This window comes from Rhamphochromis longiceps, linkage group LG1 (assembly GCF_057381845.1).
Source record: "Rhamphochromis longiceps isolate RC_006_pf linkage group LG1, R_longiceps_female_GT1.1, whole genome shotgun sequence".
NCBI classification, from domain to species: Eukaryota; Metazoa; Chordata; class Actinopteri; order Cichliformes; family Cichlidae; genus Rhamphochromis; species Rhamphochromis longiceps.
Genome location: NC_140557.1, coordinates 10,120,925 through 10,143,375, shown reverse-complemented (window position 1 = coordinate 10,143,375; position 22,451 = coordinate 10,120,925). Strand labels below are relative to the sequence as shown.

The window sequence follows — 22,451 nt, the reverse complement described above, 5'->3', positions numbered from 1 at the left end:
TGGCTCCGGTTTAGACGCGGCCATCTTATGCACTCTGTCAACACAGCAACTTTACAAACGATGACATGATTTAATCAGCAACGCCCTGGCGCCACCGTCCTCAAAGTAGTCACAGTTGGTGAACCGGTTTTTAATTTAACATGGAAATTAGTGATTTTGGCAAATTGTCAGCGGTCCAATCACAGAGAGGGTTACTAATATGCAAATGCCGCGTTATCACAGTCACGTCAGCAGCAGCAGCAGAGCCGCTGTGCCGTGGTCGCCAGCAGGAGTACAACTAACAACACAGTAACAACTTCGCTAATACCACTCTGTCTTCATTGGCGTCTGGAGCTGCGCTTTGTGGTTCTTTCAGGTAAGAAACTGCGCTAATTACGTTGACTTTTCTGAGACGCGTTTGGACTTGTGGGCTTCTGTTTCATACAGTCAAGTAGCTGTCAAATTTCGGACAGTGAGTCAATGAGGGTCGCCTCAGCTGTCTGATGACACACCGCCTAGCTGGCTGTGTATCTTCCCTGTAGAAGCAAGGGTGTTCAGGAGCCAAAAACTTGTTTGTTTTCTTTGAATTCGCATCGAAAGCAGCAAATATCATCGTACTTTTTCAGAGTTTGACGCCTACATGTAAATGCGCGTGTCTCCAAAGTACTCCTTGGTGGGTTCTTCTTGGTCATGGTGGTCCTGAACTGACAGCGACCAGCCGGGCTCAAAGCAGCATGGCACTTGAATGTGGACGCCGATGTACTTAACAGTGCCAATACTTCGACAGGTTATTTGAAATGAAAACGAAAGTCAGGCGAGGATAAAGTAGTTGGCTGTTATCACGGTCACAATCATTGACGACCTCTCCATCCATCTCCGGCCCCCTCCCCCTCCCTATCTTCTTCTGTGAGCAGCGTCACGACACCTTTTGAATCCTTAGGTTATACGGTTCGAGTGCACGTGCGCACCTCGACAAACAGTTTTATATCTAAAACTCAAATGTTCCACGTGCGTTCATTTTCTTTCCGCTCGCCGAGCAGTTGCGCTTAAAGTAGCGCAACACATTGCCGCCTCGTCGGCTTATCAACCACCGCGCTCGCAGAGGCTGTAGCCATTTCTGAGGGAAGATGAAGAGGATGATATTAACTCAAGAGGTGAGCTCGGTGTCTTGCTTAAACATGGTCGCTTAAGGGCTTTGAAAACACCACAGAGGTATAGCCATGTCGCCAACTGAGACACTTTACCAATAACAACCTTGGAAGTTTCCTAAAAGTGGACTGAAAAGCGTTCGTATACGCGCTTAGCTTTTGCTTCAACTTTCAGTTAAATTGATATTGTTTCAATTTTGTTAGTTTTACACGGACATCTCCCCAAATTTCAGGAGCAGTTTATAAACACAGTTCATGTTGATATTAGGCATGAGTTGCACGTGCCTGGATGGTGCTCACAACGTCACAATTATGAAGGAAACAGCTGGAAAGCATCAGAGGGGAGAGGGGACTGGTCTATGCCTCGGAGCCAGATGGGTGGCGTTTGAAGGTTAGCAGTTGCTTGGTTTAGCTATAGGGAACCTGCATATAGATAGGGATCTACAGAAACTTAAAACTGACAAGTAATTACATGGCAGTCACATGATTTCCCAATAAACATAATGATCACTAGAGAAAGCACTGGAGAGAGTCTTGAGCTTGAAGAACAGCCCAATGTGAAAACAGGAATTGCTTCATGCCTGTGTGAATTGACTTTTGCAGGGACCTGGTGGTTAGTGGGGAGAGTGGTAATGTGCATGACAATGAGTCTTAAAAGGAAATGTAGTGATAGTACAGTAAAGTAGATTTCCTTTCTCTGTATGTTTAATTTAAGATTTAAATATTGCTTTCAAAATGCAAAGCAGTGGCATGAGGTGGTGAGAATGTTATGAATTGTTTGTTAATATATGAGATTACACATTTCTCAGGTTTGATGTTAGTAACGTTATAAAGTCACTATAAAACTCGTAATGTAGCAAGTGGAACTGTTTAACTCTGAGAGTTCATGTAGACATTTCTGTTGCTATGGGCCAAGCAGGCCACCTATGCTGGTTCACCTTAAGGTGAACTTAACTTGCATACAGAGAAGTTGGCTGTTAGAATCACTTAGTCAAAAGGATTTTTTAGGTGGGCTTTTCTTATAGCCATCACAAAACTGCAGCAGCAGCTGGATAACTGCCAGTTAAACAAGAAAAATCAAACTTATGACTTTATCTTTTTTAGGAATCATTTTTTAGTTTATTAGCTTGTGCACATTGCTCTGTTGTTGTTGTTTTTTGCATAATATTATCCATATTAGGCTGGTGTCTCTGATAACAAATCACACAGTCAGTAGTTGAGAGCACCATAATTTTTTTTATGCTGGTAGAATGTTATGGTAAACCATTTACTAGCATGGCTATTATTTTAAATATATGCTGTGATAAAGAAAAAGATGCCAGACAAAAATATGGGACAAATGTCTGTGTTCATTTGTGTGCCTGTGTGCATGTTAAGTCAGCATAATAACTGACCTCGGTAGGCTTCTGTCATCTTCCGCTGGTCTGTGGTTGCAGAACACGCACATGCGCATGCTTAAAGGGCCTCCTTTGCCTCTGTCCTTAGCTGTTGAAATTCTATCAGCTGTCTGCACCTCCCACACATTCTGCAGTAGCAGGGCAGGCAGCTTCATTGGTTGTGAAGGTAGGGGGTTGAGGCGCATTTGTGCGTATGTGTGTATTTGAAAAGGGTGGGGGTACAGGAAGAGGCACCTGCTGGTGGCTGGCGGTTGGTTTGCACCAGCTGCTTTGCTGCACACATGAAAGGCAATGCTGACAGATAACTGACAGTACCAAGTTTCTCCAGAACCATGACATAGCCTTCACTTGGATAAGTGCTTTTATATGTCAGATTGATAGAGTCATGCAGTTTTACTGCTCTCAAAGAATGCATCATTGATGATGAAGTGGATGACAAAGTTCAATATGGTGGACAAAAATATACTTGATAAACTGTTGTGTCATCTTTTAACTGGAAATTATTTGTGCATGTGTTTAAAGGTTGATTATGCTAATAAGTTTTTTTTTTTTACCAAATGAAATCTGATGTAGGCCATAGATTACCAGCTGAAACTTTATCATCTGATATAAGTATTATAATTTATATTTTTTTCTCTTCATTTTAGGGCATGAAAACTATATAGTCGGCATGCTGTAGCTCTAAAGAGAGGCATTTGGGGACCAGTTTGGATCCATTGGTGTTCCAGAGGTTCCAGTCATCCTCCAGCCTCCACCATGGACTTCTTTAATGACCCTAGCCTCTTTGGTGGAGGTTTGGAAGGGCTGGATGACGATGGCTTCGCTTCAGCACCATCACTCGTGGATGAGCTAAATCTTACTGCTGACTTTGAACCGCTCCAAGTGGAGCCTCTTGGCCCTGGGAAGCATCAAGACATGATGCCACCAGCTTCTACCCAACAAGCTATGCCTAGTTACAGCCAGTCAATGGGTCATTACATTGACATTAAGGCCAATGTGGCTCAGGCATTTTCTGGTTCTCAGGGCATAAGTGAAGGCATGATTACAGAGCAACATGGCTCATACCATAATGCTCCCATGAGTCAAGTTCCTCAATCCAATGGGCTCTTCTGTAACAGTGGCAGTCCGATGTGGGGTAACCAAGACCAGAATGGGAACATGTACCAGGCCTTACCTCAACAGCAGCTTTGTCATCAACAGCAACAACTACAAAGCCAGCAACTTCATGGCAGACATCAAACACAGCACCATCCCTGTTATCAGCAAGAGGAGCAGCAGCACAGAATGCGACAGCAGCAGCTGCAACAACAGCAAAGTCATCAGCAACAGCTGTTAAACCAGCACCAACAAATTAACACACAGACTGTGTCCCTGCAGCAGCAGCATCACAATTTCCCGTTTCACCAGGGAGGCCAGTCCAGCAGGCAACAGCAAATTCACCACACTCAGCAGCAGGTTCAGCGCCAACTAACTGTGAGAGAGCAGCAGTTCCACTCAAGAGCTCTTCCAAGTAAGCATTATTTGGAAAGTCAGAATGCTTCTATGACTGCAACTTGCTTGCAAACACAGCCACAGCAAGGTAACTACCAGTTGGTCAGGGAATGTCAAGCTTTCCCTGGAACAGGACTGGAAGAATCTAACCTGTCCTTTCCCATGCACTCATCATCTATGGTTCATTCCCTGCCCATATGCTCTGTCAGTTCTGCCAGAGCTTATCAACCAACTCAGTACCCTACTTATCCTGGGGAGCCAGAATTACCCAGTCTCAATGAGCAATCTTTGTCCTCAGCCTCGGTGTCTAGGCCCAGCAACACCACTGCACCACTCACTTCTACAATACCCGAACTTACAGGGACACCATGCCAGTTTTCATCCACTGCACATTTGAGTCAGCAGCACACTAGGACCCCAATTAGCCAGGCAGAGGAATGTCCTTTCCGTGCTATACGTTGCTCCAGAGAAACCCAGGGAAACTGCAAGTCATCTGAGCTGTTTGGTGAATCTATGCGACCCTACCCCAACATCACCACCCACCTGCCTTCTGAGCAGCCTCAGAGTTGTAGGGTTATCAACACTAATGGATACCAAGCTTTGGGAGACAGCCTTTTACCATCAGCAGCTCATGATGAAGACTTGGATGGCCTGGAGCCTCCTGACCTCCTGCCTGACCTACTGCCCCAGCTTGAGCATGTTTTTAAGCAAGAGGACAAATCTAACTGTGGCTGGACTGATACTACTCAGGAGATTGGAATTGAGTACAGGAAACCATCACCCATTGAGTACAGTGAAGATAAGGTAACACATTTCATCCTTTTTGTTCCTAAAGCATTTGTTTAAAGGCACTGCACTGATCTTTATATATAACCATACACCTCATACTTAACACCCATTTCTAAGTTATAGTCAGTGACAAGAATGAAAATGAATAAGCTGAATGAAATGAAACAGTGATGTGTTGAATTTCACAATTTTAAATATTTTTTTTCTTTAATAATGGAGAAATATTTTCTTCTTTCCATATTATGGCACAGAATTCGGCCACTCATATAATGCTTAGCTATCTCAGGTAGAACATGTGCTTGCCTAGTAGAAAACCTGCAATCAGCAGTGGAAAGGGGAAGGTGTATCTTGGGCAGTCTGAAAGCTATCTGAAAATGATAATGGTCAGTCCAACCTGGCCTGTCTGTCTGGGCAGTGCACTGACAGCAGCTCAGGCCTGATTAGGCTAAGAGTGGCAGGAGAGTCTTCAGGACTTAGCTGTAAGCATACTTAGGGCTATATCAAGATGTGGGTCAGGGCAAGCCTGAAGCACTTGCACACTGCCTCGCTGGAGTGTGGGGGAGGTTGCACGCTGTTGTGGTAGCTGCCACAGTTTCTGTGTGTGTCTGTGCGTGAGTGCGTGTGCACGTGTGAGAGAGTGAGCGGTAGGAAAAGAGCACGGTGAAGGAGAGTGGTTAGCACTTCAGAGCGGGGGAGGGGGTTTGAGAGATGGAGAGGGCAGCAGCTCATGGAAAAAGGAGAGCTTAGGAAAGAAAGGGAGGGAAAGAGACAGAGAGGAAGAGCATGACAGAGAGAAGAGAAGCAGAGGGGGAGGTTGGGTGAATGCATTAGCTGGCTGTAACAGGCTTCAGGCGGTTCCTGGACCTCAGATGGCTTGTAACTTAGCAGCATCCATGCACTACCATCGCCCATGAGTGACACATGACCACCAGCTAAAGTCACAGACCTTTCATCATGCTCTGCACACTTTATGTGCATATGTAGATAGAAACATATTTTTGTGTTTTCTTTTGAGAACATTTGTGTTAGATTTCAGAATTTTTGTTACTAAAACAATGAAAATTATTTTTTTAAGGCACGCTTTATATATAGGCACTTTTTTAAAACCATAAAAGCACTTGTGTTTCCTATGGCCCTCTACTGACAAAACATCTCATAACCACTAACCGTACAGAAGTGTTGTTTGGCAATATTGTACCAACCTCACCTTTGTCTGTATCTGCACTTACCCTAGTGTAGTAAACACTTATATTACTACAATTTTATAGTATGTGTTTGAGTGACTCATTTAAATCTCTGTAAACAGGGACCTCTTACTAGCAGCAGGTCCATTATGTCTCCCCAATTTTAAAAGCAAATATATGCCCCAGAGCCAAAACAAAACTTGTGTTTTGAGTAGCTCATCTATACCCCAGCATTCAGCAGGTGATAACAAAACTGGTGCTGCGCCTAAACCAGAGCTCATCCACACAGGCCATTTGCTCATCTGCAAAGGTCCTTGATTGAAATGGGGCCATGAACCACAGCCATATGAACAAGCCTCTCCCTGTCTGTGTCAACATCCAGCCCTGTGTTGATGCTTACAGGCTGACTGTGCTATTCATGTGCACTGATGTGTGAAGAGCCTGCTGATAGTGTGTTTGCTGAACAGGCAAGGCATCAGGGGATAGCGGCCCACTCTTCACTCCCCCACAGTGAATGTGGCTAATTAGGATTTCCAATGTTTGTAATGGTCAGCTACAGATGTAATGACTCGCCAGGGTTAAGATTTAAGACTTATCACAGGTTTCAATATTCTGTACTTTTACATAATTAAATATTTAGAAAATGTCAAAGTTCGGTTGAAATAAATTTAAAAATAAACAACAGACCTTCTTGCAATGGAACCAAATCAAATATCATGTCTGTCAGCATACTGACATTAAATCAGTGAGATAGCTTTGGTTATCCTCTTTCGCTTAGTGGAAGGGCAGCCCATGATCCCAGCTGTCATAGGGCAAGAGGCTGGGTACACCCTACCTGGTAGCAATTTCTGCATTATTACATAAGCAAAGGTTGAACCACACCCATTTTGGTTTTTGCTACATACCTGTTACGTTTCTGGACTTGGTTTTGAACGACTGTAGTGTTGACAAAAATCAGTCCTCAAACATAAACGGTTGCCAGATGTACTCAAGACAACATTGGAATAGTTCCTGCTATTCCAGAAGCAATAGTACCACATTTTGTCACAGTGACAGAAAATTATACCACAGCAGTATTTCAGCTACTACTAGATATGTGTAGAACTCTTGCTTTATTTCCATGAATCAATTTGTCAACATGTATTCCATGCTAGTGGGCTGATTCTCATGATTCGCATTTCTTTGGTCATTTGGTAATTGTTTAGTTTGTTCCTTAAACATGGGTAAACTAAAAAGTACCTTTCTTCTGGTCATTTCATCTCTACACTAAGTTGCAAATTTGAGTAAATAATCAATTAGATCATACTACATTATTATTTATTTTTTTAGGCGTGGGAAAATTCTGAGGGTTCATCTCTAATTCTCAGCATCTTGATCCAGTAGTAAAAGCAATAATGAAACTAGAGCTAGTGATGACTGGGGATTTTACAGTACTAGAAATTTAGTAGTTGGTACCAATACCAATAGAACTAAAAGATTCACAATGCCAAATTCAGTTGTACTTAAACACAAAGTCCTTTGTTTGCTTGGGGGTGGCTGGAGCCTATCTCAGCTACCATAGGGCGAGAGGCAGAGTACACCCTGGTCAGGTTGTACACAGAGAAACAGAGAACCATTCACACTCATAGTCAGACCTATCTGCAATTAACTTAACCCAACTAATTGCATGTCTTTGGACTGTGAGAGGAACCCTGAGAGAACCCACACAAGCACAGGGGAGAACATGCAAACTGTGTGGTCCTTTACGCTGTGAGGCAGCAGTGCTAACCACTAGGGGTGGGTTTTGATAATCGATTTATCGATTAAAATAGATTCTGGCTTGGATAACGTGATATCGATTCATTAAAATCGTGAATCGATTTTGTAATATAAATTTATTTTGCCCGAAAAGCCAGAATTTCAGGTTAAACCTCATAAAATTTCAACAACCACCAAACAGCTAAAACAGTAAATGAGAGCAGGTACACGGATTCTGCACAAAGATGTAAACACAAAGCGTAGATCCGCCGACGGATCAGAAGCAGTGAGATGTCGCCTTTCTCACCCGACGGCACGGACACGGTCGGGGCTGAAAGCCAACAGTTCACTGATTCTGATGTTTCAGCGGGTCCACGCTTTGTGCTTATGCCCTTTTTGCGCTGATTCTGAAGCTTTATCTCTCTCCAAACAATATTGACCAAACCAGCAACAAAAGACGATCCAAACTACACTTCACATAAACATTGTCTTGAATTCGCTCAGACTTTTGCTGTTTTGCTTTCACTACGATAAAACGCTTAGTCGTGTCTCTAATAAAACCTCTGTAACTTCAGAGGTAATGTTCATATGTTGATTAATGGTTTTCTTTCGTTTTTGATCGACTGCAGAATAATTTTATAAAATCCCAGGCCAGGAAAATCACCTTGGTGTTTTTCTGTGTTTTATCCTCAGTTACTTTGACACAAAGGCATCTGCTGTGATGCTTACACCTTTGATAAAGTCTTGCGAGTGTCAGCTTCCTTTTTATAGATACAAAAATATGTAAATGTACTGATCTGAATTATGATATTTCTGAACGTCTGAGGCAAAATTTCCCAGATTCAAATCGAATCGAATTGGATCGAATCGTGGATCGAATCGATTCGGGACCTTGTGAACCGGAATCGAATCGATTCTAGAAATCAGTGACGATACCCAGCCCTACTAACCACCACCTTACTGTGCTGTTCTGGCCTACTACTGTTAGTTATATTATGTTAGCATAGGCATTTAATTTTAGCCATTGAAAAATATTTTAGTATCTGGAGTAAAGCTGGTTTCAGAATATCAGTCTCAGCTGTCTTAAACAAAATAGTAACAAGCATTTCAGGATAAAATTAGAGAGGTAATACTGTGGATGTCGTTACCGTGAATTGAAACTTTGAAGAAATCTGGAGGCTTGTCTTCACTAAATTGGAAGTATTTCGTCCCTTTGTTCAAAAACTGAAAGAGCATCGTTTGGATATTGGCTTTTGTGAATCAATTAAATCAATGTCTTGGTCCACCAACTCAACCCACCCTACTCTAAACACAAAGTGCTTCTATAGCTGAATCTTCCCTTGTCATCAGTGATTCAGAACAGAGCTATTGTGACCACTACACTACTCACTATTTTTCATATGTTGTGCCATTTCTAGTTTTGCCTTTGCTTCTTTCTTCTTCAATAGGTAAGGCTAGACTAGAATACTTGTAGCCATGTGCCTCCCCCTGCAGTTCTGGAAGAGTAGCCACCTCAGTCAGTACACTGCTTACAATGCCAAAAAAAAAACAAGTACCATCACGTTTTCAGGATTTTGATATTAAATTGTGTTGTAAGGATCGGTCTTCTGACATCCCTAGTGCTGTCAGGAAATTGTATTGAGTAATACAAAGAGAAGACTGCAATGAATACTCATTTTATATTCATCCACCATGCAGTCACACTGGCCACTGAAATTTGAATTGATTTGATAAAGGCATGTTTGAAATAATGACATTTATCCAGTGTCATAGGTTGTTGAATGTTTGGTGTCTATGTTGGCAGTGTACCCAGTAAAGCAAAATGAAAGTCTGCTAAATACACACACATATCACTTTGTTTATTTTTTGCAAGTCATATTGACTTAGGCTTTTTTGCAGGAAAGACTTAAGGGTATGGTAATCCTTTAGAGCTACAAATTGAAAATTAATTGTTGGTTATATAGGTGGTGCAATGGTGCGTGTCATCTCACAGCAAGAAGGTCCTGGGTTTGAATTCACTGTGGCCTTTCCAACCCCGAGGACATGCTCTTGTTTTTGCTTTTTTTTCTTCTAACTTTATTTATCACTGTACAAAGAAACAGGGCAGCTGTGTCCTCAGAATTTTGAGATTCTAGTTGTGAAGGACAGATGATTTTAAAATCTCAACATTGATATCTCCTTAGATATATAAGTTATATGATTATCTTCACCCCCCCCCCCCCTTTTTTTCTTCTTTTAAGAATATCAATATGTTGTCTAGCCCTGTTTTTAAATCAGCTATCGACTAAACTAGTTAGCAAGCTCAGCTAGAGCTTTTTAGCTTTACTTGAAAATGCTTCATTGTGTGTGTTGGTCAGCCAAGGCTTATACTACAAAACAAGTTCAGCCTACCCAGGATATCTTTCCATTATCTGGCCTTAAGAAGGTGGTTATCAACTTGAAAAGTCAACCTAAGGTTTCCAAATGTAACTACAAACACGTTCACATGAAAGGTGTAGAGTTGGCAGCATATGACCAGTCCCAAACAAGGACAGCTCTACATTATAAGTGTATATTAGCAGAGCGGCCAATTTTATAAAGGAAGATATGATGATTCTGTGATATTAGAAAAATATTAAGAAGGTAAATATATGTAATACAGGCTGCAAGCAGCATATTTGATGCAGACATAGGAGTAAATATGTGTAATAGGAAATGTTTGTATTAAAAGCACTATGTGAATATGTGAACCTTGTGTGCTTTAGTTAGTAAAACTAAAAAGTAACTAGTAATTGAAAAAAAGTATTTCTTTCTGATTTTAAATCAGAAAGAAAACTGGATAAAACATTGAGACTTGGGCATCCACTTCTGAGAAGATTGACAAATTCCTTAAATACGAAATTTCTATGTTTCTGTAGTGGTTAATTCACCAGTATGTGTGCAAGCTCTTTTAACAAAATGCTATTTATCAAAATTAAATGTTTTAATACATATTGTTGCTATCCACTATTTTAAAATGGACTGTTTTATATAAAAGCAGGAAAAAGTGAAGCACAGTATTATTTTTTTATTAAGATGCCAAATTACTGTTATTCACTTGCATACCCAAAAAGAAGAAATTGTTTTAGTGGTTGAATGTTGTACTTGACTAATTTCAGACGTCTCAGAGCAGTCCAGTGTGCTGGCTTAAATTTGGGTGGAAAAAACGAAAATTCATTTATTTGAAACTTCTGTTCCTAGTGTACTCAAACTGAAAGATATTTGCCAAACAGATATTTGCCAAACAAAAGGCTGAATACTGAATGTATTGCCTTTTGGTGTTGAGGACCCATTTCCATTCAAAACCAAAATATTTCTGGGCACTCAGCTCACTGACAGTCCATAAGGCCGATATGACATTACATTGCATATTTTGGTCTTACACATTTGATTGGGACTGGGATTTTGATGCTGCAAGTTTATAAAAAAAGAAATAAGACAACTACTTTTGCCATTAAGCCTCTCTTTCTTATGGAGTCATGTTTTTACCATGTGATGTTATTTCAGCTTCAGTTCATTTTATTCTGTTGTGGCAAATATAAGGCCCTATTTGTCATTGTTTTGGCACCTGGATGTGTGGAGTGCTAGCTTTGTTGTGTTAATGAATGGCTTTGTCATTTTTTCTTTGGCATGCTACTACACTCTACTGTTTGTAATTTTCATAACACTAGAGGCTACGGCTTTCATGCTGAATAGAAAAGAGAAGTGAGACTGATGAACACTGATTGCCCGGGTGGCTGTAGTCATTTGGGGGGCCCCCCAGCAGTGATACTGAGCAGGTACATCCCCGCTGGCTTTCTATATCGCTGGTGTATTGCTGCTTTCCCCTCTCTGCCCAGCCTTTTCCTCTGAGTTGTATTTCCAGTCATCAACTTTGAATATGCATGCTTGTAAAAAGGATTGCTGTTTCTGTGACAGGCTAGCTTGAGTACTTCCTGACCTCTCTGGGGTTTATGTAACTTCTAGCCACCCAAACTGGGCAAGCAATGCCATAATCAGTACTGAAACATGACACCATGCGTCACCCCGTTTGTCACCCCACAACCGACATGTGCCACACACACACACTTGTACTTGGAGAAACCTGTGCCCACATGGTGATAGCCTGTCTTATTCACACACTTTCCACTTTGTCTAATAACCTGCTCCAGTGTGACACGCAGAGCTTTGTATGTGTGCATTTCTTCTTCTGTCTGTCTTTCACTTTCTGTCTTGGTTGCTCACTCTACGAAGCATTCTGTCTGCTTCATCCGCTCTGATTGTCTTGTCTGTTTGGAGGCCTGCCAGATGAGGGCGGGGGATAACTGAGGGTCAGAGGTAGACAGGAAGTCAGGCGGCCTTTGCTGTGAGCGGAAGGGGAGGGTTCAGTGGGAGGAGGGGCTGAGAACTGAGAGGGAGGAGGGAGTTGTACTTGGATTGAGTGTGTCAGGAGCATGTGGGAACGCTGCCAGCCTCAACTGCACAGTAGGTCTGAATTTAAAGTATGCCCTTTTATGCTGCTTTTCTTTCCTTTCTACTCTCTTTTGCCTCCTTCTCCAGGGATTAAATGGCTTTGAATATTTTTGGGGGTGATGGGTGGGTGAGTGTTTGCCCAGCGGTCAAAATGTGAAGGGTTTTTTTTGTGTGTGTATGTGACTGGAATGTCTTTTTGGTTGTGACGCAACCTTCTTGAACTCACGCTAACCTTTGACTGGCAGAAAGGGCGGTTGGACTACCACAGTGTCTCTTGAGTATGAAAAGATTCAGTTCAAGGGGGACATCTTAAAAATCACTTGTAAATTATTTCAGTATAGGGTGCAACAGATGAAATAAGAAAAGACGCAGAGGAGTAATGACCCCTTTGTCCTTGTGTTTACACCTATACAATGAGTGAGAAAATTGAGAGGATAAAAGCAAACCCTTAATATGACTAAAAACTTAAGGAAAGTTATCTAAAGTGAATAAGACTGGAATAAGTGCATAAGTCTGTCATTCTGTTCCAGTCTGTGGTTTTTGCACCACAGCTTGACTTTGACACACTAAATGTCAATTGTATTGTCCCGAGAGACGGCAGTTGGCTTAGTGATTTGTAACTTCAGCAAACAGGTTTGTGTCAGTAGGAAGTCATTAAATAGTTGCCATGGACGTTGTAAGTGGAGACTTTTATTGTGTGTTATGCTTGTGTGTGTGTTTTTTGTTTTTCATTTTTTTAACAACATTTGACTTACTCAGTTGACTGTTTACCTTAGCAGAAGAGGGTTGACTGTTGAAACCGGTATGTCATAATCAATCATTGCTCCCCGTTTTGTGAGTCAGGCTACAGTGTTGTCAGACAGGCTTTGCAAAGGTTAAAAAAATGACAAGAGTATTTTAGTCACCTTAATTTTGGGCCTTTAATGTGAAAATCTGACTTTTATTTGTGTCTTTTTGGGTATATTTTTTTTATATTGATCATGCTGTAGCAAACCTACAAAATGTAATCCACATGGAGCCAGGGTTTTTCTTGCATATGACAAAAAATGTTGGTCACCATCAAAGAGGTGCTGGCCTTCCAAAGGAAAACAAAACAAAAAACAGCCATTAAAATTTCATTTCATCAAGCTTCAATTTAATTTTTGTTTTTTAAATATCCAGAAACAACAGGAAAATGCACAGAGATCTGTTAAGTAAGTTACCCCACACTTAACCATATTAGCCATGTGCCAGTCAAGTATTTGAACCAAATACTGATCTGATACTGATTTTAAAAAGTGGATCGCATATTGGTGACAATGACACAATCCATCAGTTCAATCATAGCTGTTCTCTTTTGTTCAGCAAAACTAGCAAACACCAGCCGTTTGGAGGTGTTTCACACCGGCTATATCAACAGCTGCTATTTGTACGTTTGCAGATGTTTTTTTGTTTTTTTTGGGGGGGGGGGTTATCTTTTTTTTACCTAAACTGTGGTCAAAGCAAATGTTTTAGTAAATGACATCCTGTAGCGCTGTTTTCTGCCCATCTCCTAGCCCTGGACCTGTACAGGTCCTGGATGGAGGGAACATCAGCACCAATGATCCTCTCTGCAGACATGATTGTCCTTTCCAGTCTGGCCCTGTCCTGCTTTGTGGCTGAGCTGAACCAGACAGTGATTGACATGCATAGGACAGATTGGATGATGATAGTGTAGAACATGACCAGCAGCTTCAGTGGCAAGTTGAACTTCCTGAGTAGCTGCAGGAAGTACAACATCTGCTGGGCCTTCTTTCAGACAGAGTTTATATGTGAGGACCACTTCAGATTGCGGGGATCCACTTCCTGTCTGTATGCTGACACATCATATTTCTGGATCAGACCAATGACAGTGGTGTCCTTGATAAACTATAGGAGTTTCACATATGGTTCTCCTGAGGTGCACTCATTTGTCTAGAGAGAGAAGAGCAGCGGAGAGAACACATCTCTGGATGAGGCTGGTGCTAATGGTCTGGTGATCCACTGACAGGTGGAAGCTAGGTGAACTTCCAGTGCAATGTCCTTCTGGTGGCTTAACACAAGTCTTTCAAAGGACTTCACAGCCACAGATGTTAGCACGACAGGCCTGTAGTCATTTAATCCTCTGGTGGACTTTTTTGGCACAAGGATTTTTTTCTTGGGCCTGTTTTAACAAATGCAAACAGTTATGTGGACAATGCTATATCGCTATATAAAGTGCGGATGCAACTGAGTTAATCATACTTAGCTGCTTCATCAACACCCCAAGGCCCATTTTAAGTTACCACAAGGTCCAGTCATTCTTTGTTGTACTGTGAAAGCCACTGAAAATAATGGGTTTGAGAGAGCAGCACCTGCTGTTTGTGTGATGCATAACTATGTAGAGTTGGGACCGAGCAGAGCTGTAGTCTTGCATGCTCTATGCAGTTTCTCTCTTCCTGTTAGCCCCCAAAACCCCATTCCCTTAGACACAAAGAAAACAAAAAACCCCAACAATTGTTTGACCCCCTTAAAGCAATCACTTTGGAGAGAATGGGAAGGGAAAAACTCCCTTTTAACAGCAAGAAACCTCCGGCAGAACTTAGGCAGGGGCGACCATATGCTGCGGCTGGTTGGGATGAGGGGAGGAAGACAAGACGAGACACACTGTGAAAGAGAGCCAGAGATTAATAATAACTAATGATTAAATACAGAGTGGTGTATAAATACATAGTGAGTGAAAAAGAAACAATGCATCAGTTGGAGTCCCCAGTAGCCTAGACCTACTGCAGCGTAACTAAGGGAGGATCGAGAGTAATTTGATCCAGCCCTAACTTTTATCAAAAAGGAACGTTTTAAGCCTAATTTTAAAAGTAGAGTAGGTGTCTCTCTCTCCTGAATCCAACCTGGGAACTGGTTCAACAGAAGAGGGGTCTGGAAGCTGAAGCTGTACCTCCCACTTTACTTTTAAGTACATTAGGAAAGTAAGTCTGCAGTCTTAGAGTGAGGTAAGGGGGTTATTCTGTACTGTAGTGTCTATAGCCCAGTTTGATCACACCAGTAAAATTAATACATATATCGTATGTTAAAAAATACATTTACATTTTTGTAAAGTACATTCTGAAAACATTAAACTCAACCATAGCCAAGATTATTTTTTTAAATAAAGCTGAAATCAGAAGCATAATTGAAGACTTGCTTTAACTTGCTCCCTTTAAAAACTGCTAAATTATTTTTTTGTCATTTAAATGTGGAATATTTGTAGAAGAAATGCAAATAGCATAAAATAACTTCAGAGTTTTTCACACACCATAAATCTGCATTACAATTTTGAGATCATAGTGGAAAAGAATAAAAACGTAAAAATAAAATATAGTACAAATACTGTTGATATGATTCATACAACTTGTTTCGTTGCCATTGAATAAGAGCATGGATGGTACCAGTATATTTGGTCAAGTAATTTACCTAACTATAGTTTTAATATATTTATACTTCATTTTAGTATTTCTGACTCAGTTATAAATATTTTGGACTCTTTTGTATTTTATTTTGTGATTAAAAAAAAAAAAAAAATAAAAAAAAAAAAATAGTCTTAAAATTACAAATTTTATCAAAAATAACTATCGTTTCATGTACTTTGTTCAATAATGCATCAGGAAAACAAACCTGAAGAGCCTTAGTTTATATTTTGTGGCCAAACATTTCATAATGTTGTTCTTTACTGATGAAAATTTGACAATCTGTTTGAAACTGAATAACTATGAAATTAAGTGTGTTTTAAACCCTGCATTTCTGTGTTTATTTTGGGGTTCAGCTGTAACAGTATCAGCAGGGAAGCTGCTTCTTCTCTGGCCATAACTCGTCCCTGCCGCTAGACATTTGTGGCTGACAGCTGTCTGTCTTTGACTTAAGGTGATTTCATACTAGTACAAAAGATGGACAAATTTGTCAATTTAAGTAAAGCCAGGAATATAGTCCCCACAAGGGACTAGTGAAATGTGTGACTAGTTGACTAACTGATGAAATGTTGGCACCAGAAATGCTAGTTGGTTAAACTAATCATATATTGTTGATTTCACTTCAGTTAGCTTTAAGTTTAATAAGAAAAGATCATTAGGGTGGATTGAACACGAGTCATGATTGAATTAAGCTATTTGGCAACTAGAGTTTAATGGCCCATCACAGCTGTACAGATTCCTAGTGATGACTTAGGCAAGACCCCCTGGAGTCTAGATGCTGGTGGTGGTGATGAAGACGGAGGCTTGGATGAAGTTCTTGGTAATGTGAGAGAGGCAGAGATGAGGAGCTGGTGGTTTACACGAAGGTAACCTGTAAATTTGTATATTTCATTGTAGGGCTGCACGATTTTGCATGAGGGAGGGAGGGGCTAATAATCGGCTCAGTCATTTTTAATGATCGTTGAAAGCCCAGATCGTAATCGTGATTAAAATTCGATTAATTGAGCAGCCCTACTTTCTCGTCATCCCTGATGTGCTCTCCGTTGTTTTTTCCCTGCTAATTTTAGCATCACACGGCACAGCTTCTGTATCACGTGGTATAAGGCTCCGCCCTTGTCATTTGTTGAGCAAGAAGAGTGAGCGCTTGTTTTCATGCAGAGTACGTCCCGGATCAAAATGCGGTACAATCGTCGTCGTCGTCTTTTTTTTTTTTTTTTTTTTTTTTAAATCGTTGTCATTTGGAAATGAGATCGCACATAAGTATGAATCGAGATCGCGATTTTCTAACGATTAATCGTGCAGCCCTATTTCATTGTATATCTTACTGTAAACCTACTGTCATTTAATGGTCGGGCATTGCACAGCTATAAGCATTTCACCTCATGTCATACTGTGTGTGTGTGTGTGTGTGTGTGTGTGTGTGTGTGTGTGTGTGTGTGTGTGTGTGTGTGTGAGACACAAATAAAATTTGAATTTGAGGGAGAATGCCTGATGAGCACTGAGTGAAAGTGCACAAAGTGGAGGCCGATTGGCTTGAAGATGGTGGGCCGAAAGATGATTGGTCCAGACCAGTGATGTCAGCAGTGAGCTTGATAACTTGGGAAAGTGGAAGTAATGAAATGCACTGTCTAGCCTCCAAACATTCGGGTAGTACACAGATGTGTGATTACACATCTTCCTTATTGAACTTACACATAAGGTTCATTTCAAAGATGTAACACACCCACCTACCACTAGTAAGGGGTAAAGTAAGGCAGATGACTGCAGTAGTTTGACCAAAAAAATGAGTAAATTGGCACGTAGCAACTCGACAGGAGCAGTGTGTAACCACATTTGTTTGGATACAGTTTCCACTCCTTTTTGATTGTTCTCAATTTGAGTGTATTTTTTCTTTCATGTTTAATTGACTAGTAAATTAGTCAACAGGGAACCCCTGATGAGGTGTGAATTACGTTATGCCTCAGTTGGCTTGGGGGTGACGACCCGATCTTGTTAGACCTCACCATGCTCTTTTACCTTCTTTACCTTTAGCTCAGATTGCATATTAGTTTGGAAAAAAAAAACAACAACTCAGTTTTATGTTGCAGCTTATGAGACATGTCATAAAAATGATCTATAATTTGGATTTAACTGTTAAAATGTCATTATCTTAATATAAAGTTAAGATGCAACTAAGGTAATTCTTTTCCTTTTTTTTTTTCCATTTTTGCGGGGAAAACGCTTCTGCTCTGCACTCTCGCTCTCTTCGTTTCATAGATATCTGCCATGCGCACAGGAGAAGGTAGAAATCAAAGCTGGGGGGGGAAAAAAAAGTCCTCACTTCATCAAATCTTGAAGGCTGTAGGTTAACTACACACCTGCACTGTGCTTCTTGTGCATGAATGTATGTGGTTGCCTCTATGTGTGTTCCTCCTTACGCAGGCACTGGCCCTGCTCTGCCTTTGCACTGCTTCAATAATGAAGGAGCTGTAAAGGTCTGGCAGTAAGCCCTTTGCTGAGTTCTCTTCCACCTCATCCCTCCCATCCTTCTCTCTCTCTCTCTCTCTCTCTCTCTCTCTCTCTCTCTCTCTCTCTCTCTCTCTCTCTCTCTCTCTCTCTCTCTCTCTCTCTCTGTTGCATCCTAAGGGACCTCCTCTCGGCTCCACTCTTCAGTTTGCACCGATGTTCCCATTAATGAATGGCATCATCCGGCTTGCTTGTTTTGCACAGTTCAGTTCCACTTCACTGCCTGGTGTCTGACCTGCTGTGCCATCTCTGATTCAGAGAGCACCACATCATTACTCAGAACAACCACAGCACACACTAACTCAAAAAACCTCTAGAAGGGCACTTTCAAAGCACATCCTCCACCAAGGCAAATGTCCCATTTCACAATTTTTAAGAGAGCAATTCAGATTGGTCCCCATATTAAATTGTTTCTGCCTTAGTGGAGTCTTCCAGCATGAACAAAGTCCCATGAAATTTGACTTTAGAATGAGCACATAGCCCTGAGAATGGACCATGGACTCCATAACCATTTACCATTTCCCTTGGGATGAATAAAGTATGATCAATCAATCAATCAATATAAAGTACAGACACACTGATCCCTTTAACATGCATTCTTTCTCATGACCAGGTAACTCATCTGGATGTCCATTTGTAGAAGTAGGAGTTTACAAATGAAAATGGAAACCACCCTACTGCTCAGTTGATCTATGATTGTTATGTTTATTACTTTATCATTTCAGTTGATAGTGAAAAAGTACAGTAACGCAGGGTATCCTTTAGAGTGGGCCTACATTGTGATTGACAGGTCTCCACTGAATGAATATGGTAGGGTTGGGCAATCTTCTGAATTGGTCTTGTTGCCCTCCTGTGAGATTGCCAGTAAGTGAAACCACTTGTGCAGGGACAAGTCATGCAAAGGTGGCACTGTCCAATCTCCATGTTTGTGTACTGTGTGGCTCAAACACAGAGCAAAGCTATCCAACTAGCTCGACTGCTAGCAAAATAAAGAGACACAATTGGATTTATTTTCTAATTCCAGCCTGACATGTAAGGCTATACCAGCAGGAGACATTTGTGCATATATGGTGTTGAATGATCATAACGAGCCTACCGTAATTAGTGGGCGTACATTTGTGGATATCACCTACAAAGTTAAAACTCTTAAGTCATTGAATTTGCTGCTGCTTCTTTTTTTTCTTTATGCTTAAAGTTCTAACTTGTTCCGTTCATTCTGTTGCTATGAGTATTAAATAGCTTGTCTGTCTCTCCTCCCTTCTTCAAAAGGCACCACACTATGGAGTCTTTCATTTGCAAACAGGCCCCTACAGTGAGGTAGGGGGGAAATAACTGAGTATCTCTGCAAACAGACTTTTACATTAAGCTTTAATTTAAATCAAGATAACAGACAAAGAGGTCCTCCTGCATTCTCTAGTTTTGTTCCAATGATGAATCAATGCCATGGTTACAGATGTTTTTAAAGAGTGCAGAGCTCAGGATTTATCAGAGTTGAAGGGGAAAACAGTGTTGATTGGCCAGCTGTGGTGATCAGTGATGGAGTTACCACCAATAAGAGTTATGAGTTTACCTTGAAAAATGTCATCCCTTGTTAGTAGGGTTTTTTTTTCCACATTAAAGTGAAGTAAAGAGGCTTATGTGGATTGGAGGCAAGGGAGGCAATGCTAGTTATCTTGGGCAGCATAAGAATTTACTTGCATTTGAGACTAACAGTAGACCCTCTACAGAAATATATTTGGGAGAATGCATGTGAATCAAAAATATTACAATACAAGTAGCTCAAATAGCTTTTTGATTCGACATAAAAACAAATTTTTGTAGGGAATAGATGAGTTTCCAAACTCTCCCTACACTTAAACTGTGATGTATAAATAGGGGGTAGCAAGACTGAGAAAGTTCATATAAATTATGATGCACCGTCCGTCAATTTCTTAGTCAGTTACACTTCTTGCTTGAAAAGTCCAGTTTCAAAGCAACAAGATGGCAATAGTCAAAACTGACCCTTCATGACAGGACTTCACTAACTGGTGTTGTCACATTGACTTTGTGTTTTATATTCTGTCTAGGATAGGGTCCTCTCCTCTGTTTGAAAGTGATATACAAATAGATAGCACTTCCACAAAGATAAGACCGAGTGTGTGGGGGTGTTTATGTGCGATAAGACATACACAGATTTGTTTTGAATGTCAAGAATAAAGTATACTAATTATATTAACCAGTACTCAGAAGTGAGGCTCCTTAGTTGCACTGCTGGTATGTAAAGTGTGTTTGTCAGCTACTAATTGTGAGAGTTGTCCCTCTCTGGATGGATGGTCTCTTGCTTTCATTTTGACTCCTACTCATTCGTGCATGCAAGCAGTGCTAGTCCTTGAAATATCATCTTAAATCTCACTGAGTGTCTGCCCTCTGAGCTGACACTTAAAGATGCAAGAGGGGCAAATGTCCTACTTAGAATTGCTCTCTCTCTCTTCTCAGTCATTGGCCCTGGTTGTCAAAGAGCCCAGACTAGACCATACTATGTATTCTGACCAAGTCCCAAACCCACGTCATGGCTGTTAATTTTTTTAAAAATGTTCACTCACTGGGAAAATTAGCATCATAAGCAAAGCAAACACAAAACAGAGGCCTGAGTTTATTTTCCTCAGTATGTTAATTAACAAAATATGATTTTAAATCTAGTCATCAGCATAATGAAAGACGTTATTGCTATTCACATGGCTTTAGTTTAATTAGTAACTTTAGAAACACTGCTGCGGGGCAGACAGTGCTTCCGTTTTATTTGGTTAAGTGGGTAGTAAGTCAAAGAGAGAAACAGTTTCAAATATTTACCCATTTGTGATAGTACTTCAGGAGTTAAAAACAATACTGTTTAATGTAAAATCAATTTCCTCTTTTTTTTCTCTTTTGCTTTATTAGTGGAATTTAGACAAAGGCCTGACATTTACTCTGGACTCATACTTGGATGTGAATCACATAAGGTGGCTGTAGACATCTTTTCTCTATACCTCACATTCCTGCTTTGTCTCCTCACAGTCACCCCCTAGTGTTTAAAACTGACATAGCTAGATGATTACGTCCAGCATACTATACCTATATCCCATCTGCGCCCAAAAGGCTTTTTGTTGGAATTAAGAATGTCTTTCAGCGCTAAACTTGTTTAAATAAAGGAAGAAGTCAAATAGTGCATTGCACAAACACAAGGATATATGGTCTTTCTTTATGAAAGCCTGTTGGATCTGTTGTTGTGCTTCTAAGGAGTGTAGCATGATTACATTTATAAAGCCTGTCCTTCAATTTGCTGGACCTATTAGTTAGTTAACTGTATCCAGTACATTTAGTGTTGTATTTGTACTGAAATAACCCTGATGTAAAGATCATGCAGTCTGTTGGAGAATGTTTGTTTGTTAAAGGATGGAGGAAAGAAAACGTCCTTTTTGGCTTTGAGATCCTGGTTTACTTGCACGTTATCTATAATTATCTTCACAGATGCATACATGTGCACACACAATGCATAGTGTGCTGACAGTGTTGTTTCTCCTTAGGCTAGTACAGTTTTCATGCTCATTCACTTCTTTTGGGTGTGTTGGGTTTATTGAATGGTTAACCCAGTGGATGCAGCATTATAATTATCTGTATAATGTTTTGAACTAATAGTAAGATGAAAGTGGCCTGAACAACTCCCATGTGACCAATTGTTATTTCTAGCTGCAGCATCACCTTTTTAAAAACACCTACATTACAAGCATTTTGATGGTTTAACACATTTCACACTTGCAGAAGACAGAGAAACGCTATGTCTAATTTAAAGTTTATTAAAAATATTCAAAGCTGGCTTCTTCCTGGTTTAAATGTTTAGGGAGTGACTCAGAATATAAGAACAACTGGCACATAGTTCAGGCAGCGACTTAAGTGAGGTCTCTCAATTTCCCTCTTAAATTTCACCATATGAAAAAGAAAAATACATTTTGATCTTAAGTATATTAAACCCAGCTTAGAAAGTCCTTGTGAAAAATAGCAGTTCTGGTGTTTGTTTGTTTTGTTTTTTCTTTTGGAGAAAGCCAAAACCTCTTTCATTGGTATCAATGTTTTGTTTTTGTTTGTTTTTTAAGTTTAAATATTTGCAAAACAATTTCTGTTATTCTAAACTAGAACACCTGTTTGGAAGGTGAATGAATAACCTGCCCATCTTCTTTCAAAACATACAACCTGGCTGAAATTAAACAGTCATGGTCATCCAGAATTTTTCCAGACTGAGGTGGAGGTAAGAACACAAATAACAGGTTCAGCTCAAGCAGTCATCAAGTGGTCTTTACT

General features: G+C 40.5%; 1 protein-coding gene across 4 annotated transcripts in view; it reads left to right on the top strand.

The window, feature by feature from the left end:
• Positions 1–204: 204 nt before the first annotated feature.
• chd9 (chromodomain helicase DNA binding protein 9) overlaps positions 205–22,451 on the top strand; it is a 75,807-nt gene continuing 53,560 nt past the window's right edge. For 2 of the 4 annotated variants that reach the window (XM_085427132.1, XM_085427084.1), the window contains exons 1-2: positions 205–355; positions 3,172–4,819. In XM_085427132.1, coding sequence (XP_085283258.1) covers positions 3,281–4,819 — 1,539 coding nt within the window. In that variant the 5' untranslated portion in view covers positions 205–355; positions 3,172–3,280. Of the gene's footprint in view, positions 356–920; positions 1,134–3,171; positions 4,820–12,125; positions 12,212–22,451 lie in introns of those variants that run through there. The other 2 variants (XM_085427123.1, XM_085427261.1) reach the window with 2 other exon arrangements.